At 45.4% G+C, this 26739-nt stretch overlaps 2 protein-coding genes across 2 annotated transcripts in view; one reads left to right on the top strand and one right to left on the bottom strand.

Annotated features, from left to right (window-relative positions):
• The window catches only part of SLC67A2 (solute carrier family 67 member 2), a 29608-nt gene extending 26889 nt beyond the window's left edge, over positions 1-2719 (bottom strand). The window contains exon 1 of the mRNA XM_077482674.1: positions 2524-2719. Coding sequence (XP_077338800.1) covers positions 2524-2598 — 75 coding nt within the window. The 5' untranslated portion in view covers positions 2599-2719. The remainder of the gene's footprint in view (positions 1-2523) is intronic.
• A 10306-nt stretch (positions 2720-13025) lies between these two features.
• TMEM182 (transmembrane protein 182) overlaps positions 13026-26739 on the top strand; it is a 36234-nt gene continuing 22520 nt past the window's right edge. The window contains exons 1-2 of the mRNA XM_077482675.1: positions 13026-13273; positions 13406-13508. Coding sequence (XP_077338801.1) covers positions 13133-13273; positions 13406-13508 — 244 coding nt within the window. The 5' untranslated portion in view covers positions 13026-13132. The remainder of the gene's footprint in view (positions 13274-13405; positions 13509-26739) is intronic.

Genomic DNA, 26739 nt, shown 5'->3' on the forward strand with positions numbered 1-26739 from the left:
TGATTGTTAAACTCTGGAATACACATTTCTAATGTGGTGTTGGATCTGGGCCTGCTGTCAGTCCATCCCTCTGAGCCCACGTACACACAGTCAGAGATTTTGCCAACCAAATCCGTCGGAAACTGTTGCATACACACAGTCGGGCCAAGTTGGCGAAAAATTCGATCTTTCAGAAAGTGATGATGTAATTTCGTTACGATGGGACTACATTCAGGCTAGTAGCCAATAGCTTTGATGTAGGAATTTGATCTGAGCATGCGTGGCACTTGGTCCGATGAAAATGCTCTACACATGATCGGATTAGGTCCGTCCGGTCCAGTTGGTCGGGAAATATTTCCAACATGTTGGAAAATTGGTTCGGACGGAGATTCGGACGGATTCAGTCCGATGCATACCACACACAGTCGGATTATCTGACGACACGGTCCGATAAGACTCATTCCAACAGATTCTCCGACCGTGTGTACAAGGGCTTAGACTCTAATGACACCCCCCTTTGACCCACGCCTGCTATTTGCATAAACCATTTTTCGGTGCAGCGAGCACCGCATTTTTTTCTGTGCCACGACTACAAACACATGTCCCACCCCCTAGTTATGTGACTCCGCCTACTGCCAAAAAAGTGACCCTAATTTTTTTAATTTTTTTACAATGTTGGCAACTATGCTATGGCAAAGGTCGCTTGAAGCCCCACTGAAGCCTTGTCGAAGCACCAAGCAAAAGCGGGTGTAAACAGGACTGTAAGCTAACCATTGTATTTAGTGGCAGGAGCTTTGACTGCTGTTCAGAGAGCTTTAACAAAGCCTGTCCGAAGCCTTGTTTTGAAGCAAGTATAAACTAGCCCTAAGTGGTCAATTTGTCTGCTGCAATGTCGCAGTCCCGCTAAAAATCGCTGATCCCTGCCATTAGTGAAAAAATAAAGAAACAAAAAATGACATTAAAGAGGAAGTAAACCCTTCCAAACAACTTGGACCTATAGGTAAGCCTAGATTAAGGCTTACCTGTAGGTCCAAGCAATATCTCCTAAACCTATATGGTTTAGGAGATATTTGCCCGAAAATGGGCACCGCTGTCTACGGCGCATGCGCCGTAGACAGCGGCGCGCATGCGCACTAAATGCGGCAAATCCAAGAATGGATTTGCCAAATTTGTCGACTCCCGTGCGCATGCGCGGGAGTGACGTCATCGCGGACTCGCCATATGACAGCGGCGGAGCTGCGAGGCGCGACTCCCGTGCGCATGCGCGGGAGTGACGTCATCGCGGCTTCGCCGCTGTCATTGGTCGGAGCTGCGAGACGCCACCAGCAAGATGGACGCGGCGGACTACAGGGATCAGCGGCGACTTCGCTGGCTCCTGTGTCAGGTAAGTGACACATAATGAGCTACTATGCGATGCATAGTAGTCCATTATGCTTTACCTTTGCAGGGAAAAAAAGAGGAAGTAAACCCATCAGGGTTTACTTCCTCTTTAATCTACCCCTAGTTTGTAGACACTATGACTTTTGCACAAACCAATCAATATATGCTAATTGGGATTTTTACCAAAAATATGAAACAGAATACATATTGGGCTGAATTTATGAAGAAATTCATATTTTTATTAGATGTGTTTTATAGCAGAAAGTAAAAAGAATTGTTTTTTTTTCCCATTCAAAATTTATGTTTTTTTTTTTTGTTTTGTTTTTTGTTTAAAGCGCAAAAAATAAAAACTGCAGGAGGTGATCAAATACCACAAAAAGAAAGCTCTACTTGTGGGTAAAAAAAAAAAAAAAAAAAAAATATAAAAAAAGACAAATTTTCTTTGGGTACAGCACGACCGTGCAATTGTCAGTTAAAGTAACGCGGTGTTGTATCGCAACCAATGCCCTGATCATGAAGGGGGTAAAACCTTTCCGGTGCTGAAGTGGTTAAACTTGGTACACAGCGTTTTTTGTGCTTCATCACACTTTACTGAAGTGTGACAAAACGTCATGATGTCTGCACACCACCGCCAAATGATGGTGCAATTATGGAAAACAAACAATCACATTCTATGTACCCTAGCAACGACCTGAGATGTTTTTCGTGCAACAAAAGAAAAAAAATAATAATAATAATCAGGTTACCGCACATAGTGTAAACAAGCCTGAAATCCGCCCATACACTATACTACACCATCAGATTGTTCGATCTCCTTCAGATCTAAACAATGCATTCCATTTTTCTCATATCAGGCACAGCATAGTTGATGGCAGTTTGAAAGCAGATTGTACAATCAGATTGCACAGTGTATGGGCAGCGTATTAGATCTCAGACACCAGACTATACGCAGAAACAGACAATCCATTGAATGTATATGAAATCTGTCTAGTCCTTGCACTACATAGCTGACCAGACTGGACAATATTGTGTTCCTAAAGGAGACTGTCCATTGGGATAGTACTATAGGGTGTGGTCAGCTGCTATACCTGTCATTAGATTGCTACTGACCTTTAACCAATGGACACAGCCCACCCCCATGTCCATCAACAACATCTCACTCACCAAAAAGCCCACCACGTGCAGATACTGCTGTAAGCCCCGCCCATTCGGCGTACTCGTTGGTTCGGCAGCCCCCATTCTCCATCATCCATACGCAGCACCCCCCGATGCAGCACGTCCTAACACAGCCACCGCAATCAAGCACAAGCCCGGAAACTTCCGAGTGCCCCGGCGGAAACAGCCGAAAACGTAGCGCATGCGTACTTGCTGCTGCAGCCGGTGTTCTGTCATGTGCGATGTAGCTAGGCGCTTGCGAGGTGTTGTGCTGACGTAAGCGAGCAGGAAGTGTGTTCTGGTGTTCTTGTTATGTGGTAGCTGTGCGTCATGGCAGGGGCAAGGTGACTCCTAGAGTCCATTAAGGCAGTTACCAATGAAGTGGTATCATATTAGGGGTGTGAGAATGATAGAACTTGGAGAAAACAATTTGGGGTGGAATAAAGATTTGTAAACGTGATGTGGGTGTAGCTCCGCCCCCTTTCCCCCTATTAAAGGCATGTGCCACGTTTTGTAGAAATGAAATGCACCCAAATTGGAAAAAAAAAACATGCATAAAAAACAAGCTTTGCAGCTGTTATGTGGGTGTCAATGGTGCAATGCACAGGCTCCTGCAAACTCGTCCCCTATATGGAGCTACAGACGGAGCTTCAGTTATGGATCCGGAGGAAGTAATCCATGGACAACTGAATGGAGTGAGATTTCTTCACCACTGAGGCACAATTCACACCTGGGAGTCTTGGGATCGTGGCTGAATCGCTGCCACCCTCATAGGCTTACCTGTAGGTAAAAATGGGCACTGATGAGGCGGCACTGATAGGCTACACTCATGGGCACTGATGAGGTAGCACTGATAGGCTACACTCATGGGCACTGATGGGGCAGAACTGATGAGGCGGCACTGATAGGCTACACTCATGGGCACTGATGAGGCGGCACTGATAGGCTACACTCATGGGCACTGATGAGGCGGCACTGATAGGCTACACTCATGGGCACTGATGAGGCGGCACGGATAGGCTACACTCATGGGCACTGATGAGGTAGCACTGATAGGCTACACTCATGGGCACTGATGGGGCAGAACTGATGAGGCGGCACTGATAGGCTACACTCATGGGCACTGATGAGGCGGCACTGATAGGCTACACTCATGGGCACTGATGAGGCAGCACTGATAGGCTACACTCATGGGCACTGATGGGGCAGAACTGATGAGGAGGCACTGATAGGCTACACTCATGGGCACTGATGGGGCAGAACTGATGAGGAGGCACTGATAGGCTACATTGATGCATACCTCCCAACATTTTGAGATGGGACCGAGGGACACTTACTAACAAACATATGTAGGCATAAGACACTCCCCTAACAAAGCCATTTTTGTTTTATGTTTCATGTTTTATAATGTTACAACCTGGATTAACGTAAATTTTGTAGTCTCATAGTAATCACAACAAATTTTATATCCAACCATTAATATGGCCATCAGTTCCTTCTATGGTTGTTGCTCCATCCATAAAGGTGACATTTCTTGTCCCACCGACAAAATGGCCACCGTACACAATTTGATTGGTGACTAAAGGGTGAGGTGAAGAAAAATTGTTTGATTCCGCACAGTGGAAGATTTATTAAGTACCAGCAAAAAATAATATAATTTAAATAAATGTGTAAAATCAAATTACATATATAAAGAACTGCTGCCCCTACTGATTACTCCCACCTAAGTGGGGTAGAAAGATGAGAAAAAGAAAATAGAGGTAGGTGTGGCGCTGTTCATTTAAATAGCTTAAATAATTAGTGATATAATGATGTGCCTAGTACAATTAATTAATATAGCTTGTGAAAAATAAATAAATAAAATAATATTTATTTATTTTTCACAAGCTATATTAATTAATTGTACTAGGCACATCTTTATATCACAAATTATTTAAATGAACAGCGCCACACCTACCTCTAGTTTCTTTTTCTCAAAGGGTGAGGTGGCTCCCCCTCTGTATTTATAGAAATGAGGTCCTTGACGCCCTGTGGGAGGGTGAAACGCGTAGACGTCATTTCCTGAGCTTTTCTGACATCACTTCCGGTTATCGGTGGTTTTTGTACTCACAGCTCTCTGACTTTTTATGCCGAATTTTATCTTGCTTCTTGTAAGTATTCATTTTTTTTATGCGCAGTAAATCAATTGCCAAACTATAGTCCCTTCCTTTCATTCCGTTTTTGGGTACTAATACCTTGGCTGAGTATCTATAACAAGTGGAACCTGCCTGATGATTTGATTTTAACCACTTCAATACAGGGCACTTAAACACCTTCCTGCCCAGACCAATTTTGAGCTTTCAGCGCTGTCGCACTTTGAATGACAATTGCGCGGTCATGCTACACTGTACCCAAATGAAATTTTTATAATTTTTTTCCCACAAATAGAGCTTTCTTTTCGTGGTATTTGATCACCTCTACGGTTTTTATTTTTTGCGCTACAAATAAAAAAATACCGAAAATTTTGAGAAAAAACGTTTTTTTTGGTTTCAGTTTCAAAACTTTGTAAATAAGTACGTTTTCTCCTTCACTGATGGGCACTGATGGGGCTACACTGATGGGCACTGATAAGGCGGCACTGATGGGCACCAATGTGGCACCAATGAAGTGGCACTGATGGGTGACACGGATGGGCGACACGGATGGGCGACACGGACGGACACTGATAGGTGGCACAAATTGGCACTGATAGCTGGCACGGATGGGAGGCATGGATGGGCGGCACAGATGGGCGGCACAGATGGGCATGGATAGGTGGCACAGATGGGCATGGATAGGCGGCACAGATGGGCATGGATGGGCATGGATAGGCGGCACAGGTGGGCACTGATAGGCGGCACAGGTGGGCACTGATAGGCGGCACAGGTGGGCACTCATAGGCGGCACAGGTGGGCACTCATAGGCGGCACAGGTGGGCACTCATAGGCGGCATTGGTGTTTTACTATAGTAATGGATGCCAATCAGTGCCAAACAATAATGCATGCCAATCAGTGATGCCCATTGTGGGCACTGATTGGCATCCATTATGGGCACTGATTGGCATCCATTGTGCTGACTGGCATCCCTGGTGGTCTAGGGAGGATTACCTTTTCCCTGGTGGTCTGGTGGCGTCCCTGGTGGTCCAGTGTGGGCATCCTTGGGGGGCTGTGCTGATAATCGATCAGCACAGACCCCCCCTGTCAGAGGAGCAGCCGATCGGCTTTCCTCTACTCGCGTCTGACAGACGCGAGTGAGGGAAAGCCGATCACCGGCTCTTCCCATTTACACTGTGATCAGCCGTGATTTGACACGGCTGATCACGTGGTAAAGAGTCTCCGACGGAGACTCTTTACCGAGATCGTAGTTGCCGGGTGTCAGACTGACACCCCGCAACAACGATCGCCGCGATGCGTGCCCCCGGGGGCGCGCAGCGGCTCATAATCCTGATCACGTCATATGACGTCCGGTCAGGATTATGCAACCACTTTGCAGCCGTCAATTGCCTATAGGGCGGGCGGCAAGTGGTTAAAGCTGCCATCCCTGGCCACCATTATTAAGCCCAAAGTGACCCCTAGACTGAAAAGCTAGGGGTCCATTACATCCAGTGAGAGGGGACACATGAGGGGTATTTGGTGCACCTCAAAAACTTTGCACTTATTTTGGATTGGAGCACATCAGTTACTTTATATGGACATTCACTTTTTATTGTTTTTCATTTCATGCATTGATGCTATGTTTGCTAGCGCTGTAGTTCATATTTTATTTTATTTTATTTGCCAAGTGAATAGCACCTTGTGTACAGCAGCTGCACTTTATATTCTATTTTGTTTTTCATCCATTACTATTGTTATATTAGTCACACCACCAGCGCGAGTTTAAACATTTAGAATATTTTATGTTTCCATAATTATGGTTGATCAGTGTATGCACTATATCCATTTTTTTAAAACGAACGCCAGCAATAACGCACAATTTAAAATGTGTTGTCTTACAATTTCAATTTACAATTTGGTTCTGATCACAAAAGGGTTACATAGTAGGTGAGGTTGAAAAAAGACACAAGTCCATCCAGTTCAACCTGTGTGTGTGCTTTTAAGTTAATAGTACATTGTATACCCCTGTATGTCGTGATCGTTAAGATACCCATCTAATAGTTTTTTTTAATTATCCATGCTCCCCGCTGAGACCACTGCTTGTGGAAGAGAATTCTACATCCTTGCCGATCTAATGCCGCGTACACACAACCGGACTTTTTTCGACGGACTAGGTCCGACGGTCTTCCTGATGGACTTTCGGCAGAGGTCCGACAGACTTTCTGAACTAACAGACTTGGCCACACATGAACGGACTAAGTAGGATTGGTCTCAGCACAGAACCCTACCGACCTCTGACCATTCCGAGTACTCCCCATTTATCACCACCCTCTGTACTCACCCTTGTAGCCAGTTTTCAATCCATGTACTCACCCTATGGTCCGTGCCAACTGACCTCAGCTTGATTTGATTTACTAAAACTGTAGAGTTAAAAATCTGGTACAGTGGTGCATGGTAAGTAATCAGCTTCTAACTTCAGCTTGTTTATATAAGGTTTTACAAAATAAATGGAAGCTGATTGGTTTCTATGTAGCGTTACACCTGATTTTGCATTATCCAGTTTTAGTAAATCCAAAAACCTTTCGATGTATGTTTCCTCCTGGCCATTTATAAACACTTACCTGAGTCCTCGCTAAATAAAGCACTGCCCCATGGAGTAGAGCTGCCCTCTCTTCCGTCATATGACATCCACCCAGAACGAGAGCCGCACCACCCAGCCATCACTTGACAGTGGGCAGGCAACAAGTGGTTAAAGTACTTCAAAAACTGTTTGCTTTTAACTCTTTTGCTTTACATTTTATTTTGGAATCAATGGGCTTTCCTTAAAGCGGCGTTTCCCCCAAAAGTGGAACTTCCACTTTAAGCACTCCTCGCCTCCTTACATGCCACATTTTGGGGGGGGGGGGGGGGGGGGGTGGGCAGTGGGTACCTAGTTTTGACAGGTACTTCCTGTCCCACTTCCTCCTTCTGTCGCCTCGCCGCCTAGGTGACTCCTCCTCTCCCCCTCCCTCTCTGTAATCTTCTGGGACAAATCACAGGTTCCAGAAGATTGCCTGGCCACTAAGAGAGTGCAGCGCAACTCACGCATGCACAGTGCGCCCGGCTGTCACAGCCAGATGCCCACATTTATAATGCCAGCACCACGGAGAGGAGTGGGAGAGGAGTGAGGCTTTGGATAGCCACAATGGCTGAGCCGCAGGACAGGTGATTGCCTGTTTACTAAAAGACAGCAGCTACACTTTTTGTAGCTGCTAACTTTTAATAAACTTACAAAACTAGTGATTTAAAGTGGTTTTAAAGGTTCAAGGTTTTTTACCTTTATTCATTCTATTCCTTCTTTGTGCAGCCCCGCCCCCACTAATACTCACCTGAGTGCCAGTAATGTGCACAAGAGCTGAACTGAGCTGAAAGAGCCATTGGCTCTTGCTACTGTCAATCACAGCCAGGGAGCCAATGAGGAGAGATCGGGGGGCGGGACAGGGCATGTGCAACAGCTCTGTCTGCCTTATGGATGCATAGAGCGGGGCTCAGGAGCAAGCAAGCAGCTTGCTATTGTGGGCACTGGCTGAAGGTGGGAGCTTGGAGCGGGGGACCCGAAACCCCTGCACAGTAGGTAAGTATAACATATTTGTTTGTTTTTTTAATTGAACTTTTAATGTCACTTTAATGAAAACCTCTTTCAATGTTAGAAATTCATTAGTTCAAGAAATATTTTCCATCCTGCTCTTTCTCATCACTGGAGCCAAAAACATATGCCCATTTGACCCCACTGATGATTAAAAAATTCAAATGAACATTCTGAAGACAAACATTTTTCAACAAAATTCTACTAGTGTATGGCCAGCTTTGGTCAGTCATCTGTATTAAGGATGCAGTAAGGAAGTCAGACAAAGGACGAAACTCTGGTCTGTCTAGTTTTTCTGGGTCAGTGACTCCAAAAGTTTTAAAGCCCCTATATCAATGTGACAGCTGGTTGGTAGGTATGTTTAAAATGACAGCTTAACAGTGGCAGTCAACGTGATTTAGTCTATTGGGCTATTTATAAAGCAGTAGAATGGTCTTCAAAGAGCAGTATGGCCAAAGCTTTTTTGGTCATACTTCTCGTATGGGTCACAGCAGTGCACTTACTTTTGCTCTTTGTGACCCACAGTCAGCTTATAGCAGGCTACTGGTCGCTTGGTCGCTATCGGCTGATATCACAGAGTTGCTCCAGGCACTGGAAGAATCCTGACCCAGTGGTGTGATTGACTGCTGGCTCTCAGCACACAGCTTAGAACCAAAGCCAGCTGTGCCTGCCCCCTCACCAGCAATCACTGGAGGGGCAGAGCAGAGAGCGGTGACTGACAGTCAGTGCTCTCTGCTCAGAGATGACTGAGAACTTGGCAGGGGACAGCTGCAGCATCAGACCAATGCTGCAGCATGAAGGTGAGTATGTATGTTTATTTTTTATGTAGCCCATGCATTTCCTTTAACACATTTACTCTGGTGCTTTAACCACTTGCCTCCTGGGCACTTATACTCCTTTCCTGCCCAGGTCAATTTTCAGCTTTCAGCACTGTCGCACTTTGAATGACAATTGTGCGGTCGTGCAACACTGTATCCAAACATATTTTTTTTTTTCCCCACAAATAGAGCTTTCTTTTGGTGGTATTTAATCACCACTGGGTTTTTTCATAGTTTGTTATAAAATTTTGCAAACACTTAATTTTTCTCCTTCACTGATGTGTGCTGATGAGGCTGCACTCATGGGCACTGATAGGCACTGATGGGCACTGATGAGGCGGCACTGGTGGGCACTGATGAGGCGGCACTGGTGGGCACTATTGAGGAGGCACCGATAAGGCTGCACTGATAGGTGACACTGATGGGCATCAATAGGTGGCACTGATGGTCTCTGATAGGTGGCACCGAAGGGCACTGAGAGGTGGCATTGATGGGCACTGATAGACAGCACTGATAGGTGGCACTGGTGGGCACTTATAGGTGGCACTGGTGGGCACTGATGGGTGACACTGGTTGGCACTGATTAACAGCACTGGTGGGTTTGGACTGATGTTCCTGTAACAGAAGCCGGTTACTGGCTTTCTTCTTTTCTCCTCACGCTGATTGTGAGTAGAAGAAAAATTGATAGCCAGCTTCTGTTTACTTCCGTGATCAGCTGTCATTCCCTGACAGCTGATCACGTGGTAAAGGGGCGCTGTGATTGGCCCTTTACCCTATTCTCTGACCAGCCGTGTCCAAAGGACAGGGGGCTAGCGAGCATCTATTGATGGCCTCCCGACACTGGAAGCCCGCATTTTAGCCATCTTTCAGCTACAGCGCGAGTGGAAAGTGGTTAAAAATGCACTATATAATGCATGGCAATATATGTTTTTCACTGGTATTTGTAGAGTGCTGACAATCTATGCAGCGCTTTATGCTCACATCAGTCCTTGCCCTCAAGGAGCTTACAATCTAAGGTCTTTACCTCATATGCATAGATACACATATTAAAAAATGACCTACAAGCATGGGGAAGTGGGAGTGGGAGGAATATGCAAACACAGTGGGTGTTATAATGCCCAAAATTCTACTGCCCGAAATTCTAAGGTCCTTGTCTTCACTCCTGGGGGGATGCATCTGCCCACAGCTGAAATCAAATAGACATACCCAGTACAACGCCTGGTACGATAACCAGCATAGCACAGTGAGTCGTCATTGGCAACTATCCCAAAAACAAGCTATGCTGCTTAGGAATGAGAATAATGTCACCCCAGCACAGCATAGAGCACATAAGGGGATACTGAGACCTCTGTTAAAGTGTGCATGCTCTGTTTTACTGATAGCAAAATACATTTTGCATTGGATTGCAGTGTGCAGCATTTATTGCTAACAAGATGGGCTTCCATTTCTATGCGATTGGAAGTGTCCATTACAGGTCACCATCCTCCTACCCTCTATGTAATGGCTTTGGTCAATCCTGAATGCTGTCGATAATTGTACAAACTAGCCCACTGCATAGTGCTCCAATCATCAATTCTCACGCTCCCTGGATAGCAGTGTTGATTGGAGCACTGTGCAGAGGTGTTGAACTGTTGGAGAATTAGATCATTGCACTCTGTGGGGGGAGGGGACTGACCGGGAGGAAATGACAGATTGTGATTTCTGATTTCTAGCTATTAGGAACACACGATCTGTCTCCACTCACAGAACAGAACTGGGATGTGCGTGTTTACACACATATCTCCCTGTTCTGCCTCTCGTGCCTGTGATCGCGATGACTGGCAGCCACGAGCATCGGCACCCCCGCAGTGCAGCGAGCTGCGCGCGCGCCTGCTATCCCACATAAAGGAGTCAACGTATAGCTACGACGGTTTGCGGGATCGTGCCGACCTGCCGCCGTATAATCACAGCGGCTGGTCAGCAATTGGTTAACCTCTTAGGGAGGGGGCTTGCTGAGAGCCAGGCATGCTTTATGTACATGTGCTGACAAGGGACATGCTGATAGATGGAGAGAGCAGAAAGAACAAAATGATTGAGCTGCTGCTCAGTCGCTGTCCAGTCTCTGACAGGAGGCAGACCTTGTGATGTATTAATCACTGCCATCACAGGAGGGTTGAATGAATAGTCCACATCTTCCATTAACCACTTGACCACTGGGCATTTAAACTGCCTTCCTAACCAGACCAATTTTCAGCTTTGCGAGAGGGGAGGGAGGAACCGGCGTCATGACGTGAGGCCGGTTTGTTTACAAGTGATCACTATTAGCGATTTACCATGATCCGTGATGCCACACACCATGGACGCCCTCCCAGAATAAGCCGACCGCGCTGTAGCTGTCTTTCAGCTATGGCCTTGTCGGCATGTGGTTAATAGATCATTTGTCTTTGAGGGGAGCTATAGTACAGCCTCTATGAATGGAGAAAGGGCAAACATTGGGGTTGATTTACTAAAACTGGAGAGTGTAAAATCTGGTGCAGCTGTGCATATAGCCCATGGCCTCTTGGGTATCCGAATCTAAGAAGTGTGTGTGTGTGTGGGGGGGGGGGGGGGGGGGGAGACATTGGAGTACTTACCAGAATAGAGTAAAAAAAAAAACAGTACGTTTGTGATTTTGAGAGAAGTGGGGGGATAACATGGCAAAAGCTGGCCAAGAAGGGTGATGGCTCACATTAAGGACCCAGAACGCAAGTTCATTAAACCAACAGCAAACAAGATGATGCAGACATTCTAAAGTGTAACACACTGTGCCTCCCTTACACCCTTACAAACCACTTTGACCTACAGGTAAGCCTAGATTAAGGCTTACCTGTAGGTCCAAGAAATATCTCCCAAACCTATACGGTTTAGGAGATATTTGCCCGAAGACATGCACCACTGTCTACGGCACATGCGCTGTAGACAGCGGCGCGCAGGCGCACTGAGCGTGGCATCCTCGATAACGAAGATGCCACGCGTCTCGGCTCCCGTGCGCACGCGCGGGAGTGGCGGCTTCGCCGAATGACAGTGGCGGAGCTGCGAGACCCACCGAGAAGATGGATGCGGCGGACTACAGAGGACAGCGGTGACATCGCTGGCTCCTGTGTCAGGTAAGTGACACATAATGGGCTACTATGCGATGCACAGTAGTCCATTATGCTTTGCCTTTGCAGGGAATGAAAAAGGAAGTAGACCCATCAGGGTTTACTTCCTCTTTAAGCCTAGTACACATGGGCCTAATGTTGGGCGACTAGCTGGTTCAATGAAAAATGTCTGACATTTGGCCCGTGTGTATGGCAGCCGATCTGACAGAAACGTCTGTCGGACATGCATGCTGGAAAAACGGCAGCTGACCAGCTCCAAATTAGCGCTCTCAGGCAATGGCGGGCGAGGGGGGGTTTGTCACCCTGTCAGAACACAATAGCACAGCAGGGAGATCGCTGTACTAACATTAGATAGCTCAACAGCTCCGATCTGAGCTGTCATTTTTTTTTTTTGTTCAAAAAATAAAAACTATTGGTGCGTGTTTGGTTTTAATCAGTGCTTTTTATTTCCCGCTGCTTCTCAAAAATATGATATATACGTACTGTGTGTAAGTGATTTGCTGAAAAGCTCACATCTGAACCTTTAAAATTCATATTGTTTCGTCTTATGTGAGGCAAGTTTTCTGAAACACACATACAGTACATAAGATAAAAACACATTTACTGTAAGATATTGCAGATAGCAGTTTACACCTCTGTATAACTAGTAAAAGTATTGAGTGGCAAACATGACAAAAGTGTTATATTCTGATAACAGATGTTGTTTCTTCTACAATACAACAGGCCTTAGCAATGAGTGATGTGTATTCCTGACTCCACAAAAAGGTCAGTTATTTTTGCCTGGACACTCCCTAGCACAGCAACATAGCAGAGCTGCTTAATCAAAATCCTGAAATAGAAGCCCCTACCCATCTTTTAGTCTTCTAGTTAGCTGGCTGTAAACTGCTAGAGAACGTATTCCTGGTCAGGCGAGGAAAATCCAGATTTGGAATATTTTCTGACTGATGATGAAGTTAAGCATTGGATTATTTTTTGGTGGTCTTTTTGGCGCTCTTGGGATTTTAGTCCTTTTGGTAGCATTTGGATCAGACTACTGGCTTCTTGCCAAAGAAGTTGACAAATGCTCAGGAAATCAAGGGGTTGAGGTTAGTGTTACTGTTTTGTAGCTGCTCCTACTTCTGTTCTGATATGCTTTATATGTTTAATTTCTGAATATTTTGTACCGTATATGAAATAACAATAAATCCGTTATATTTTATGCTGTGCATTTTTTATAGGGGTCTGATCCAGCCCTTTTGCACCATGAGGGTTTCTTTTGGAGATGCTGGTTTACCATGGATGTAGGACCAGATAACAACAGCATGGCAGCTTTTTGGATCAGTAAGATACCATATATTTTGTCTTATAAATTGTGTGTCCACAAAAGTTAAAATGTTTTTTCTCTTTATGCATTATCCTGTGTTTACATTTTTTCTCATTACCATTTTTAGGCTTTTCCGGTAAGTACATATAGATCATTTTACTATTGCTGTCTAAGTGCCAACATAGAAAAGTGGCAAAATGAGTACAGATCCCATAATTGAGAACTGAGCTGTACTGTTATTATTAGGGGCTATCTGTATGATGATATAAACATTGTTCAATCTATAGTTTTTAAAGAAATGTAATCTTAAATAGTTCTACTCTTAGAGGTTTTGCAGTTTTACACAATGCAGTTTGTCCCAGCTACCTGTGTCTTGACACCAAGGGCAGGCTTCCATAATGCAGTAAGTTCATTCATCAAAATGTTGTTAGTTATATATGGACTGCTTGCAAAGAGTGCTGCAGATCTAGGTCACTGAATGTCTAGGGCTCTCCAGCATTAGGTGACATTGGGTTCAGGGAATGGCAGGTTTCCTGTGGCAGACACCATCATTGTGAATGCCAAAAAGCGATATTAAACCCAAAAATGTAATATATTTCAGCTGACCAATACTGCACTCATTTTCTTTTTAGGCATTTTTTAAGCCCCACAGGGGCTGAATGTTGGGTCACACCAGCCGATTAAAAAAAAAAAAAGGCCAACATTCGGCCCATGCATATGCCACTCTGTCAGACAGAAGCCGGCTTCCATTGGATGAGCATGCCTGAAAACCACCAGCTGATTGACTCCCGATCAGTGCTCTCAACCAATGTCAGAGAGCATTGATCGGAGTGTTGTGGTGAGGAGCTCAGCAGGGGAGGTCACTATACTAACTTTGCATGGTTAGTACAACAGCTCCGACTGGAGCTCATAGTGTGTGCTAGGGTCTACTTTGTTTTCACCCGGTGATCCAGCCCTGTAACACACTGCAGTCTCATGCCGCGTACACGCGACTGTACTTTCAGTCGGAATGAACTCTGATGGACTTTTCAACGGAGTTCCGCTGAAATGGACTAGCCTACATATGATCACACCAAAGTCCGATCGTTTAATACGATGATGTACGAGGGGACTAGAAAAAGGAAGTTCAGTAGTGAATAGCTGCCCTTGAGTCATTGTTGGTCCGTCGGACCTGCATACAGACGAGTGGTTTTCTCAATAGCAACTGGTTCCGGCGGAAAGATTTGAAACATGTTCTATTTCTAAAGTCTGTCAGATTTTTCAACAGAAAAGGTCAGATGAAGCCCACACGCGATCGAATTGTCTGCCGGATTCGTTCCATCGGAAATTTACTGTCGAAAAGTCTTGTCGTGTGTACACGGCATAAGAGTGTCTCAACTTTCGATGGAGGAACAAGAGAGACACCTTTGAACAATGGCATTGTGAATCTGAGAAGAGGGTAGTGTTATGCCACGTACACATGATCAGACTATCCAGCGGATCAGCCGGACAATTCGCCCGTGTGTGGGCTCCGGCGGACTTTTTTTCCCCAAAAGTCCGGCGGACTTAGAAAGTAGTTTTGACTCAAAAATTGTCCACCAGACTGTGAGTCCGGCGGACAATCCGGTCGTCTGTGTGCTAGTCCGCCGGACTTTTGAAATGAACGGACTTTCCCGCACGCGGAGAAAAGTCCATTCATTTTGAACGTGGCTCCAGGTAGACGGGACTAGCGCAGGAGGTCAATGTTGCGGCAAGATTGACACATCGCTTATCCCGTCACCTGGTATAGACTTAAAGGGGAAGCCCTTCGCCGAAAAAATGGCGTGGGGGTCCCCCCCAGGTCCATATAAGACCCTTATCCGAGCACACAACCCGACCGGTCAGAAAAGGGGGTGGGGACGAGGGAGTGCCCCCCTCCTGAGCCGTACAAGGCCGCATGCCCTCAACATGGGGGGGTGCTTTGGGGAAGGGGGGCCATGCTGCCCCCCACCCCAAAGCACCTTGTCCCCATGTTGATGAGGACAAGGGCCTCTTCCTGACAACACTGGCTGTTGGTTGTCGGGGTCTGCGGGCGGGGGGCTTATTGGAATCCGGGAGCCGCCTTTAATAAGGGGGCCCCCAGATACCGGCCCCCCACCCTATGTGAATGAGTATAGGGTACAATGTACCCCTACCCATTCACCTGGTGAAAAAAATGTAAATAAAACACAACACAAGGTTTTAAAATTATTTATTGCACAGCTCCGGGAGTCTTCTTCTCTCTTGGGGGGTCATCTCGCCAGACTCCTCCGCTATCTTCTGCTCTTTTGTTAGCTCTTTTACTAGTGGAGGAACCCGGCTTTCTTCTTTGTCGCCATCTGGGGGTCTTCTTCCAACTTCGGGGGTCTTGTCCCCCTCTTCGGTTCTTCTTGCCGGGCATCCACTTTCTTCCTATAGCTCTTTTACTAGCGGTGGCCCGGTCTGTCGCCGCCGCCTCTTCTTCCAACTTCGGGGGTCTTGTCCCCCTCTTCGGTTCTTCTTGCCGGGCCTCCGCTTTCTTCTTCCAGTTCTTTTACTAGCGGTGGTCCAGTCATCTGTCGCCGCCTTCTCTTCTTCCTTGAGATGTTGACTCAACGCTGTCTCTGGCCGCAATGACAGGGGCGTGTTGCGTGGTGACAATGGACGGGGTCACTGGTGATGTCCCCGCCCCATATGATGTCACAGTCCCAGAGGATGCCATTGACTGCTGCGCTAGTCCCGGCTACCTGGAGCCGCGTACAAAATGAACAGACTTTTCTCTGTGTGTGGGCAAGTCCGTTCATTTCAAAAGTCTGGAGGACTCCTGGAAAAGTCAGTTTGTGTGTGAGCAGGTCCACTCGTTCGGAAAGTCCGGTGGACTTTCTGGCGGCTTGTCCGCCAGACTAAGTCCGCCGGATAGTCTGATCGTGTGTATGCGGCATAAGTTGAGCTAGCTTTGGGTGGACTAAACTAACAAATTCCAGCTGAATTCAAGCTAATAAGAGGAACTGCAGTCAGCTCTCATAATTTCTAATAAAAACATCTTTGCTATTCCCAAGCTTCCCTCCAAATACTTTGCATATTATTTTCTATATACTGTGATTCTGTACTTGCCAAATATGCTGCAGAAATCTCCCTCCACTGAGTCTGACTGCATCCATTTTAACCATGGGCAGCTAAAGCTGCTGCCTGTTCTCTTCCTGGATTTACACACACAGAGGCACACCTCCAGCTCTGCAGCCCTGCAGCTCTCAATGGCCCTCTTATGGCTCATCCCCCTCCCTTTCTAGCAAACTCTCATGAGAGTGAGAGAGAAAGCTTTTTTACCAGACAAGCATTTTACCAGACAAGAAACAGTAAGTGGTTTGTATAAGGTATTTACTGGCAGAAAAAAAAATGTTTTACTTTAAAACAACAAGGGCAGAAGATTTAATAGGAATGTTGAAAGGTCCACTTTAAGACATTACAGAAACAGTTTTTCTCGTTTTACATATATTTTTTTAAATAAATAAAAGCTGATCATTATAAGCACCCCTGTCAGTGTTAAACTGTTTGTTTAACATTGACAGGGGCGATTGTCACGTGTCAAAACTTGCTGAAAACGCGGCAGCCCACATCACGGGACGTATGTCGCCCAAAAGTAGCTCCTGAACTATTTTTGGGTGGCAAGCGTCCCGCGATGTGGGTTGCTGCGATTGCAGCATGATTTGTCACATGGCAGACCTGCACCTCGATTTGTGGTATCATTCAAATGAATGGCATCTCGAATGCGAGTCCCGGGTTTTGACATTCACACCTCGGCGCTGTCAAATCGCGGGCAGATTCTGCACACCGATGTATGTCGGCAGAATGGCACGGGCAGGCATATTGGTGTACAGGTACGTCCATTTTTATATGCCGCTCTGCTACTGCGCTCGTGCCGCCTGCGGCGCGCTCGCGTTCCGGTCGTGACCCCCGTGAGTCCGGTCGCAGGTCCCGCGGACTCGATCGCCGTGGGGATACGCGCAATCGTCTCACGGGGAGGCTGAACGGGGAGATGCCATTATAAACAGCATCTCCCCGTTCTGCCTAGCAACAAGTGATGCTGATCTCTGCTCCACGTGTTTGGAGCAGAGATCAGTGTTCAATAACACAAAGCTCAGCCCCCCACAGTTAGTAACACGCCCCTAGGAACACTTAACCCCTACACTGCCACCCCCTGGTTAACCCCTTCACTGCCAGTGTCATCTACATAGGAATCACTGCTTTGTATAGCACTGATTGCTGTATAAAGGACAATGGTCCCAAAAATGTGTCAAAAATGTCCGATGTGCCTGCCATAATGTCGCAGTCACAATAAAAATCGCTGATTGCCATTACTAGTAAAAAAAATTATTAATAAAAATGCCATAAAACTATCCCCTATATTGTAAACACTATAAAGTTTGCGCAAACCAATCAATAATCACTTATTGCAATTTTTTTTTAACCAAAAATATGTAGAAGAATATGTATAGGCCTAAACTGAGGGAAAAAAAAAAATTATATATATTTTTGGGGGATATTTATTATAACAAAAAGTAAAAAATAATGCGTTTTTTTCAAAATTGTCGCTCTATTTTTGTTTATAGCGCAAAAAATAAAAACTGCAGGGGTGATCAAATACCACCAAAAGAAAGCTCTATTTGTGGGAAAAAAAGGACGTCAATTTTGTTTGGGAGCCACGTCGCACGACCACGCAATTGTCAGTTAAAGCGACGCAGTGCCGAATCGCAAAAAGTGGTCTGGTCTTAAGCTAGCAAAATGGTCCGGTCTGAAAGTGGTTAATGGGATAATAATGGAGCTGCTTTGCTGATGATACTGATGGAGATATTGCAAACAAATTTTCAAAGGCTTTTTTTTTCTAGTGATATCAGGAATATATATATATATATATATATATATATATTTTTTTTTTTTCCTAACCTAACCCTGCTTTATACTTCTCCACAATTATCCCGTAGTTTTTAAGATCAAAGATACAACTATGTTGGTGTCAATTTTACATTGTATGTTTTTTAAATATAACTGCCTACTCCCAAACTGTCATATGAAGTAAAACACATAGCAAGTATTATTCTACACAATTTTTTTATTGTGCATTAAAAAAAGAAAACAAATAAAATTAGACATGCTATTTGCCAATAGAATTTAACCAAAAAGTGCATTCTATACATCCAAAAATATAGAAAATATACCAAATCAAATCCTTATTCAAACAAAAAAATAATGTCAAAGCAATAACTACAAGGCCAATAATAAATAACACATTATCTCCTCCGATTCTGTATCATGTCTGGTTGACGAACGGCCGTTCAGAAGCAAACTGAAACGTGCGAAATGAAAAGCGTGAATCAACACTCACCAAACTTCTACTAACACGAAATAGCAGAATGAGCCAAGAGGGTGGCGCTAAAGAGTTGGAAAAAACATGTAGTACGTCATTACGTTCGTGATTGTTGGCTAACAATTGTGTGCCATGTGTATGCAAGACAAGTTTGGGCCAACACCATTCGGACAAAAGTCCACAGTTTTGTTGGCCAACAATCCGGTGTTGTGTATGAGGCTTTACTGGCTAGCTTGGTCTGTTAAAGGACGTTGGAAAACAGACTTACTGGCAAGATCACCAGCTGATAATACAGGAAAACAGCTTAAACAAAAATGAATGAAGCCAAAACATTTAAAAAAGGGTAAGCTGCAATATAATACATTTTTGTTTTTGGGTTTATTACAGTTTTAGGTATACTTACTCCAAAGTAAATAACTGAAGAATTATTTTTTCATATATATGTGAAAATGGGCCCTTACTTTTGAGCTCATGATGTTTCTACAGAAATCAGTCTCTTTAACTTGGTCAGTACCATGAAGCACAATTTCAGAAATCAGGAGATTAAGTGTAAAATGTTACTCTACAGTGCTACTTGATTGCTTATCTGTTTTTACTCAGGCACCCCTTCATCTTTGTTTAATAGCACATCTTGTTCATATCATGTATCAGGCACAGTAGGTTCAATAAATTGCAGCTTTATATTTAGCATATTGATAGCCTTCCACTTTTATGTTCTTTAAGGACAGCGCTAAATATGCAAGCTACATATTTTTCCCTCGTTTTCTTGAAGCAGCACACTTACCGATATGCAGATGTTTAAAAAAAAATGTCTAGCCTTCATCTATGACCTAATTGGTGTTTTCATAAATGAACATGGATCTGTTTTTTGCTAAAGTACTTCTCTACTCTGTAAAAAATAAAAATAATGAGCACCATAGTACCGTACACAATAACTTCTGTTCATTCATTTAGGAACAGTATTACAAGACAATTTTCTAGTAAAAATGCAAACCCACTCTTCATTATATAATAGTCATTCTCACAAGTTGCTATGCACTATCCACGCTCAGACAAAAAGATCCAACCTGCATGGTGACAGTTCAGCCATTGGCAAGGATCTCTTATGCCGCGTACATATGACCGGACTTTTTGACAGCAAAGGTCCGACAGAACGAGTCCGTCGGACAATTCGATCGTGTGTGGGCTCCATCGGACCTTTGCTTGCCAAAAATCCGGCGGACTTTAGAAATAGAACATGTTTTACATTTTTCCACCGGAACTCCGCCGGACCGAGAAATTTGTTTGTGTGTATGCTAGTCCGACAGACAAAAACTGACGCTAGGGCAGCTATTGGCTACTGGCTATGAGCTTCCTTATTCTATTCCAGTCGTATGTCATCACGTTCCAATCCGTCGGACTTTGGTGTGATTGTGCGTGGCCAAGTCCGTTCATTCGGAAAGGCCGTCGGACATAGTCCCTCAAAGTCCGGTCGTGTGTACGCGGCATTACAGTGTTTTTTCTCCCTATAACCAGATAACAATATTATTGTACAGTACTCTGATTGACGGGTGCAAAAATGTATTACAGGCATACCCCACTTTTAAGTACACAATGGGGCTTATGTACTAAATCTGGAAAGTGCAAAATCAGGCGCACTTCTGCATAAAAACCAATGAGCTTCTAACCCCAGCTTGTTCAATTAAGCTTTGGTAATAAAACCTGGAAGCTCATTGGTTTCTATGCAGAAGTGAGCCTGATTTTTCAATTTCCCGCTTTAGTAAATAAACCCCATTGTGTACTTAAACGTGGGGTATACCTGTAATATTTTAAATGTTAGCTTATGCAAAAGTTTGTGAAATTCCACGAAAATAGCCTACTACATTATAGTGCATATCTTTCGCATTACTGGAAAGGAAACTTTATAAATGGAAAGTACAGGGAGTGGACAGAATAACTGAAATACCACATGGAAAAGTAGTTTAAAGTTGAAATCCAGGCAGATAGCTAAATAGTCAGATAAAATAATAAATCTCCAGATCTGCCAAAAGATCTGTAAATCTGTTTAACCTGCTTTGCAGTCAAAGCACCCTTGTCAGACTACACAGGCAGACGTTTATCTCCCAGCAGACTACAGCAGCATGTGAAAGGACACAAACTAGCCTGTGATTAAACAATGAAGATTCAGAAAAGAGAGCAAAAAATATAGCGCTAATGATAAGAACAGTGCTAGTATACTGTAAGAAATGAAGACCATATAATCAACATGTGCTTTGTGGAATCGTGATAAATAACTACCACCAAAAAATAAAGTCCAAAAACGTCCTTAAAGACTAAAAATATAAACAAATCAGTCCCAGGAATTGATAAATATATAATCACAAATAGAGTGGTTCATATGATGAATAAACAAAAGATGATCCACAGGGCATCTGAAAACAATGACATTGGACGAACATAGACAAGGTGGGTACTCTTACCAGAGCCAAGGGACCTGCATGTGGGTAACACCAGGTCTACCGAGCATAAACCGATAAATCCTCAATTCCTAAAGCCGCGTACACACGGGCGGACTGTCTGGCCAACTTAGTCTGCCGAAACATATTTCAGCGGACAGTCCGCTCGTGTGTGGGCTTCAGCGGACTTTTTCAGCGTGCAGTCTGGCAGACTAAGTATTTCGGAATTTCCGTAATACTGTCCGTCGGACTCGCATTTCGGCGGACAATCCGCCCGTGTGTATGCCAGTCCGCCGTACTTTTGAAATGAGCGGACTTTTCCCGCCCGGAGAAAAGTCCGCTCATTTCGAGCGGGTATCCAGGTAGGCGGGGCCCGTGAAAGAGACGTCGCTGGCCCCGCCGCCTGGTATGAACTTAAAGGGGAAACCCAACGCCGAAACAAAACGGCGTGGGGGTCCCCCCCAAGTCCACAACAGACCCTTGTCCGAGCACGCTACCCGGCCGGCCAGGAAAGGGGGGCGAGCGAGCGCCCCCCCCCCTCCTGAGCCGTAGCAGGCCGCGTGCCCTCAACATGGGGGGTGCCTTGGGGAAGGGTGGGCCGCGCGGCCCCCCCACCCCAAAGCACCTTGTCCCCATGTTGATGAGGACAAGGGCCTCTTCCCGACAACCCTGGCCGTTGGTTGTCGGGGTCTGCGGGCGGGGGGCTTATCGGAATCCGGGAGCCCCCTTTAATAAGGGGGCCCCCGGATACCGGCCCCCCACCCTATGTGAATGAGTATGGGGTACAATGTACCCCTACCCATTCACCTGTAAAATAAAAGTACCAAAAAAAACACAACACACGAGATAAAATACTTTATTGCACAGCTCCGGGGGGTCTTCCGTCTTCGGGGGTCTTCTCGCCGGACTCCTCCGCTATCTTCTTGTAGCTCTTTTGCTAGCGGAGGAGTCCGGCTTTCTTCCTCACCGCCGGCCTCTTCTCCCGACTTCGGGGGTCTTGTCCCCCTCTTCGGTTCTTCTGCCGGGCCACCGCGCCTTCTTATAGCTCTTTTACAGGCAGTGGCCCGTTCTTCTGTCGCCGCCGCCTTATTAAAGGGGGCTCCTGGATTCCGATAAGCCCCCCGCCCGCAGACCCCGACAACCAACGGCCAGGGTTGTCGGGAAGAGGCCCTTGTCCTCATCAACATGCGCGGCCCCCCCTTCCCCAAGGCACCCCCCCATGTTGAGGGCACGCGGCCTGGTACGGCTCAGGAGGGGGGGCGCTCGCTCGCCCCCCTTTCCTGGCCGGCCGGGTAGCGTGCTTGGACAAGGGTCTGTTGTGGACTTGGGGGGGACCCCCACGCCAATTTTTTTTCGGCGTTGGGTTTCCCCTTTAAGTTCATACCAGGCGGCGGGGCCAGCGGCGTCTCTTTCGCGGGCCCCGCCTACCTGGATACCTGCTCGAAATGAGCGGACTTTTCTCCGGGCGGGAAAAGTCCGCTCATTTCAAAAGTACGGCGGACTGGCATACACACGGGCGGATTGTCCGCCGAAATGCGAGTCCGTGTGTACGCGGCTTTAGGATCAACCCAGCAAGACATAGATGGTCCTTCAACCAGTGAGGGAACTGTTGATCTTTCAGCAAGTGGAGCAATTAACCACAATAGTCTCAGGAGCTCCAGTCCTCTATCATGGAAATCCAAAAGGTGGAGGGATAATCTCCAAACAAAGGATCAAAAGAAAGGGGCTCTCAGAGCAGACCATATGTAAAACAAAAGGGATAATAACTTCCCATAGTGTAGGTCAAAAAATTGTAACAGTTTATTGGCATAAACCAACATACACAAATAAAAGAAAGGATAAAAAAGTGATCACATGAATAAAAGCAATATGGAGAACATAGAAACCATGCCCTACGCGATTCGTCCCAATGGACTTCTACTGGGGCATCTCCAATGAAGATTCAGAAGCACACTTATACAGTGCCTTGAAAAAGTATTTATAACCCTTTAAATTTTCCACATTTTGTCATGTTACATTACAAAGTTGCACATAATTGTGAAGTGGAAGGAAAATAATAAATGGTTTTGAATTTTTTTTACAAATAAATATCTGGAAAGTGTGCCATGCATTTTTATTCAGCCCCCTTTACTCTGATACCCCTAACTGAAATCTAGTGGAACCAAATGCCTTCAGAAGTCACCTAATTAGTGAATATAGTCCACCTGTGTGTAATTTAATCTCAGTGTAATTACAGCTGCTCTGTGAAGGCCTCAGAGTTGGAGAAACTTAGTGAACAAATAGTATCATGAAGGCCAAGGAACACACCACACAGGTCTGTGATAAAGTTGTGGAGAAGTTTAAAGCAGGGCTAGGTTATAAAAAAAAATATCCCAAGCTTTGAACATCTCACAGAACACTGTCCAATCCATCATCCGAAAATGGAAAGAGTCTGGCACAACTGCAAACCTACCAAGACAGGGCCGTCCACCTAAACTGACAGGCTGGGTAAGGAGAGCATTAATCATAGAAAAAGTCAAGAGGCCCATGGTAACTCTGGAGGAGCTGCAGAGATCCACAGGTCAGGTGGGAGAATCTGTCCACAGGACAACTATTAGTCGTGCTCTCCACAAATCTGGCCTTTATGGAAGAGTGGCAAGAAGAAAGCCATTGTTGAAAGAAAGCCATAAGAAGTCCTGTTTGCAATTTACGAGAAGTCATGTGGGGGACACAACAAACATGTGGAAGAAGGTGTTCTGGTCAGATGAGACTAAAATTTAACTTTTGTCCTAAAAGCAAAACACTGTGTGGCGGAAAACTATCATTGCACATCACAGTGAACACACCATCCCCACCGTGAAACATTGTGGTTACAGCATCATGTTGTGGGGATGCTTTTCTTCAGCAGGGACAAGGAAGCTGGTCAGAGTTGATGGAAGATGGATGGAGCCAAGTACAGGGCAATCTTAGAAGAAAACTTATTATAGTCTGCAAAAGACTTGAGACTCGGGTGGAGGTTTGCTTTCCAGCAGGACAAGGTTTCTAAACATACAGCCAGAGCTACAGTGAGATGGTTTAGATCAAAGCATATTCATGAGTTAGAATGGCCCAGTCAAAGTCCAGACCTAAATCCAATTGAGAATCTATGGCAAGACTTGAAAATTGTTGTCCACAGACACTCTCCATCCAATCTGACAGAGTTTGCACTATTTTGCACAGAAGAATGGGCCAAAATGTCACTCTCTAGATGTGCAATGATGGTAGACAGAGCCAAAAATACTTGCAGCTGTAATTGCATGAAAGGTGGTTCTACAAAGTATTGACTCAGGGGGCTGAATATAAATGCACGCCACACTTTTTCCATATTTATTTGAAAAAAATTGAAAACCATTTATCATTTTCCTTTCACTTCAGAATTATGTGCCACTTTGTGTTGGACTATCACATAAAATCCCAATAAAATACATTTACATTTTTGGTTGTAACATGACAAAATGTGGAAAATTTCAAAGGGCATGGATATTTTTTCAAGGCACTGTATTCCTCTGCTCTCCCCTCCTATAAGTGAGTCCCTTATTAGGGTGTCGCATACATAACAGAACATAAACCCAGGCTGAGCCATTACAGTTGGACTATGGTCAATCCCCCTTTTGTGTGCATAAATGGAAAATCCTATTAATGCCTTTAAGGAAGTCATTAATCATCCTTTCCAAAAATAGAGGGCCTTTCCATAGGGATCAATAGGAGGAAGCAAAGGTCCAGAACGTTTTGTGCAGCTACTGTACCTCTGGCCTGCCCATTGTAGATCTGGCAGGATTATGGACAGGCATGTATTTGGAGGCAGTGGCTGGATGTCAGTTTTAAAGCTAAACTCCAGAACTGCAAGAAAAAAAACAACAACAAAAAAAACTTGCATTAGGGTCCTCCCCCACAGAGTTTTAAATGCTCATTATTTCTAGGGAAATCAGAAGAAGCTTAATTATATCCTTTTCTTTCTGGTGCTTTGGGCTGTGGGTGGTCCCTTTGCATCATCATGTACAGTGCAGGGCTCCTAGCCTGCATTGTAGATGAAGGAATGAAGGAGGTGAGCATGCAACTGAGGTCAGGAGCGTCTTGAGGACGCATAGATTGAGGAAACCTGCTGGAGCCAGTGTGGGTTTAGCATATTAGGATGGTTGTCAATTAGAAGTAATAATTTGTTATCACAGCAGCCAGTGTGGCAAATAGGAAAGCTTAAGCCCCCGGAGATCCTGCACCACATAGCAATTGTACTGTGTCAATGGAAAGTTAACAACACCCCAAAAGCAGGTCACAAATGCAGTGGGTTTGCCTGAACCAGATCCAATAGGTATAAACACCCAAGCGATCCTGTTCCAGTGCAAATAAAAAAAAAACTGCCAGCACCTTTTTTGATGCAGTGCGATTTGAGCCTTTTAAAATGAATGGGCTCAAATCGCACTACACAGAATCGCATGTGACTAGCACAGGAATGCGGTGTGATGTGGTGTGATTCCTGTGCGATTCACTTGTGGTTCACAGTGTGAACTTAGGCTTAAAAATAAATGGGCTCAAATCGAACCATACAGAATCGCATGTGAACTTAGGCTAAAGGGAATCTGTCACTAGGATTTTTTACACACATATCAGTTTACTAATTAAAGCAGAATTCCACCCAAAAGTCGAACTTCCACTTTACGCACTCCTCTGCCCCTTATGTGCCACATTGGGGGGGTGGGAGTGGGTACCTGATTTTGACAGGTACTTCCTGTCCCACTTCCTTCTTCCACGGTCTCACTGTCTAGATGACTCCTTCTCTCCCCTTAGGCTACCCCTCCCTCTCTGCAGTCTTCTGGGACACATCACAGGTCCCAGAAGATTGCCTGGCCACTAGGAGAGTGCAGCGTGACTCGCGCATGCACAGTGCGTACCCAGCTGTGAAGCCACGAGCTGTCACGGGTGGATGCCCACAGTATTTAATGACGGCGCCACGGAGAGGAGGGGGAGAGGAGCGAGGCTTCGGGTGGCATCTCTGGCCCGTGGGACAGGTGAGTGTCTACAGGGCTGCCTGGGACAAGGGGTGGGCAGAAGGGATGGCTGCCCTGGGCACAGCATGTATTGTAGGGATGGGGGCACCGCAGGTTCCTTCTACTATAAGGCTGACAGGAGTAATGGCAGTGGCATACTACTCGTCTAGCCCGTCCAGTGATGCCAAAAGTACTTCCTATTTTTCTTGGTGGCAGAAGGGGAGAGGGGGGTAAACTTCTTAGACCAAGCAGTGCTCATTCTAAGGCCCGGCCATACACAGTTCGAACCATTAATGGCTGAATGTACTCATTTGATTGAACGATCGACTTAGGTACAGCCAGCCTGTCGAATCCGCTTGCGATAATCAAAAGTAGCTGCTATAGCCGTTAGTGATATTTCACTGTGTTCTCCCGATCGCCCCAACCCCCCCCTCCGCCAGGGTTACAGGAAAGAAATTTGCTCCATGTA

Source organism: Lithobates pipiens, unplaced genomic scaffold (assembly GCF_037356315.1).
Source record: "Lithobates pipiens isolate NorthernLeopardFrog02 unplaced genomic scaffold, aLitPip1_a1.2 Scaffold_16, whole genome shotgun sequence".
Lineage (NCBI taxonomy): Eukaryota > Metazoa > Chordata > Amphibia > Anura > Ranidae > Lithobates > Lithobates pipiens.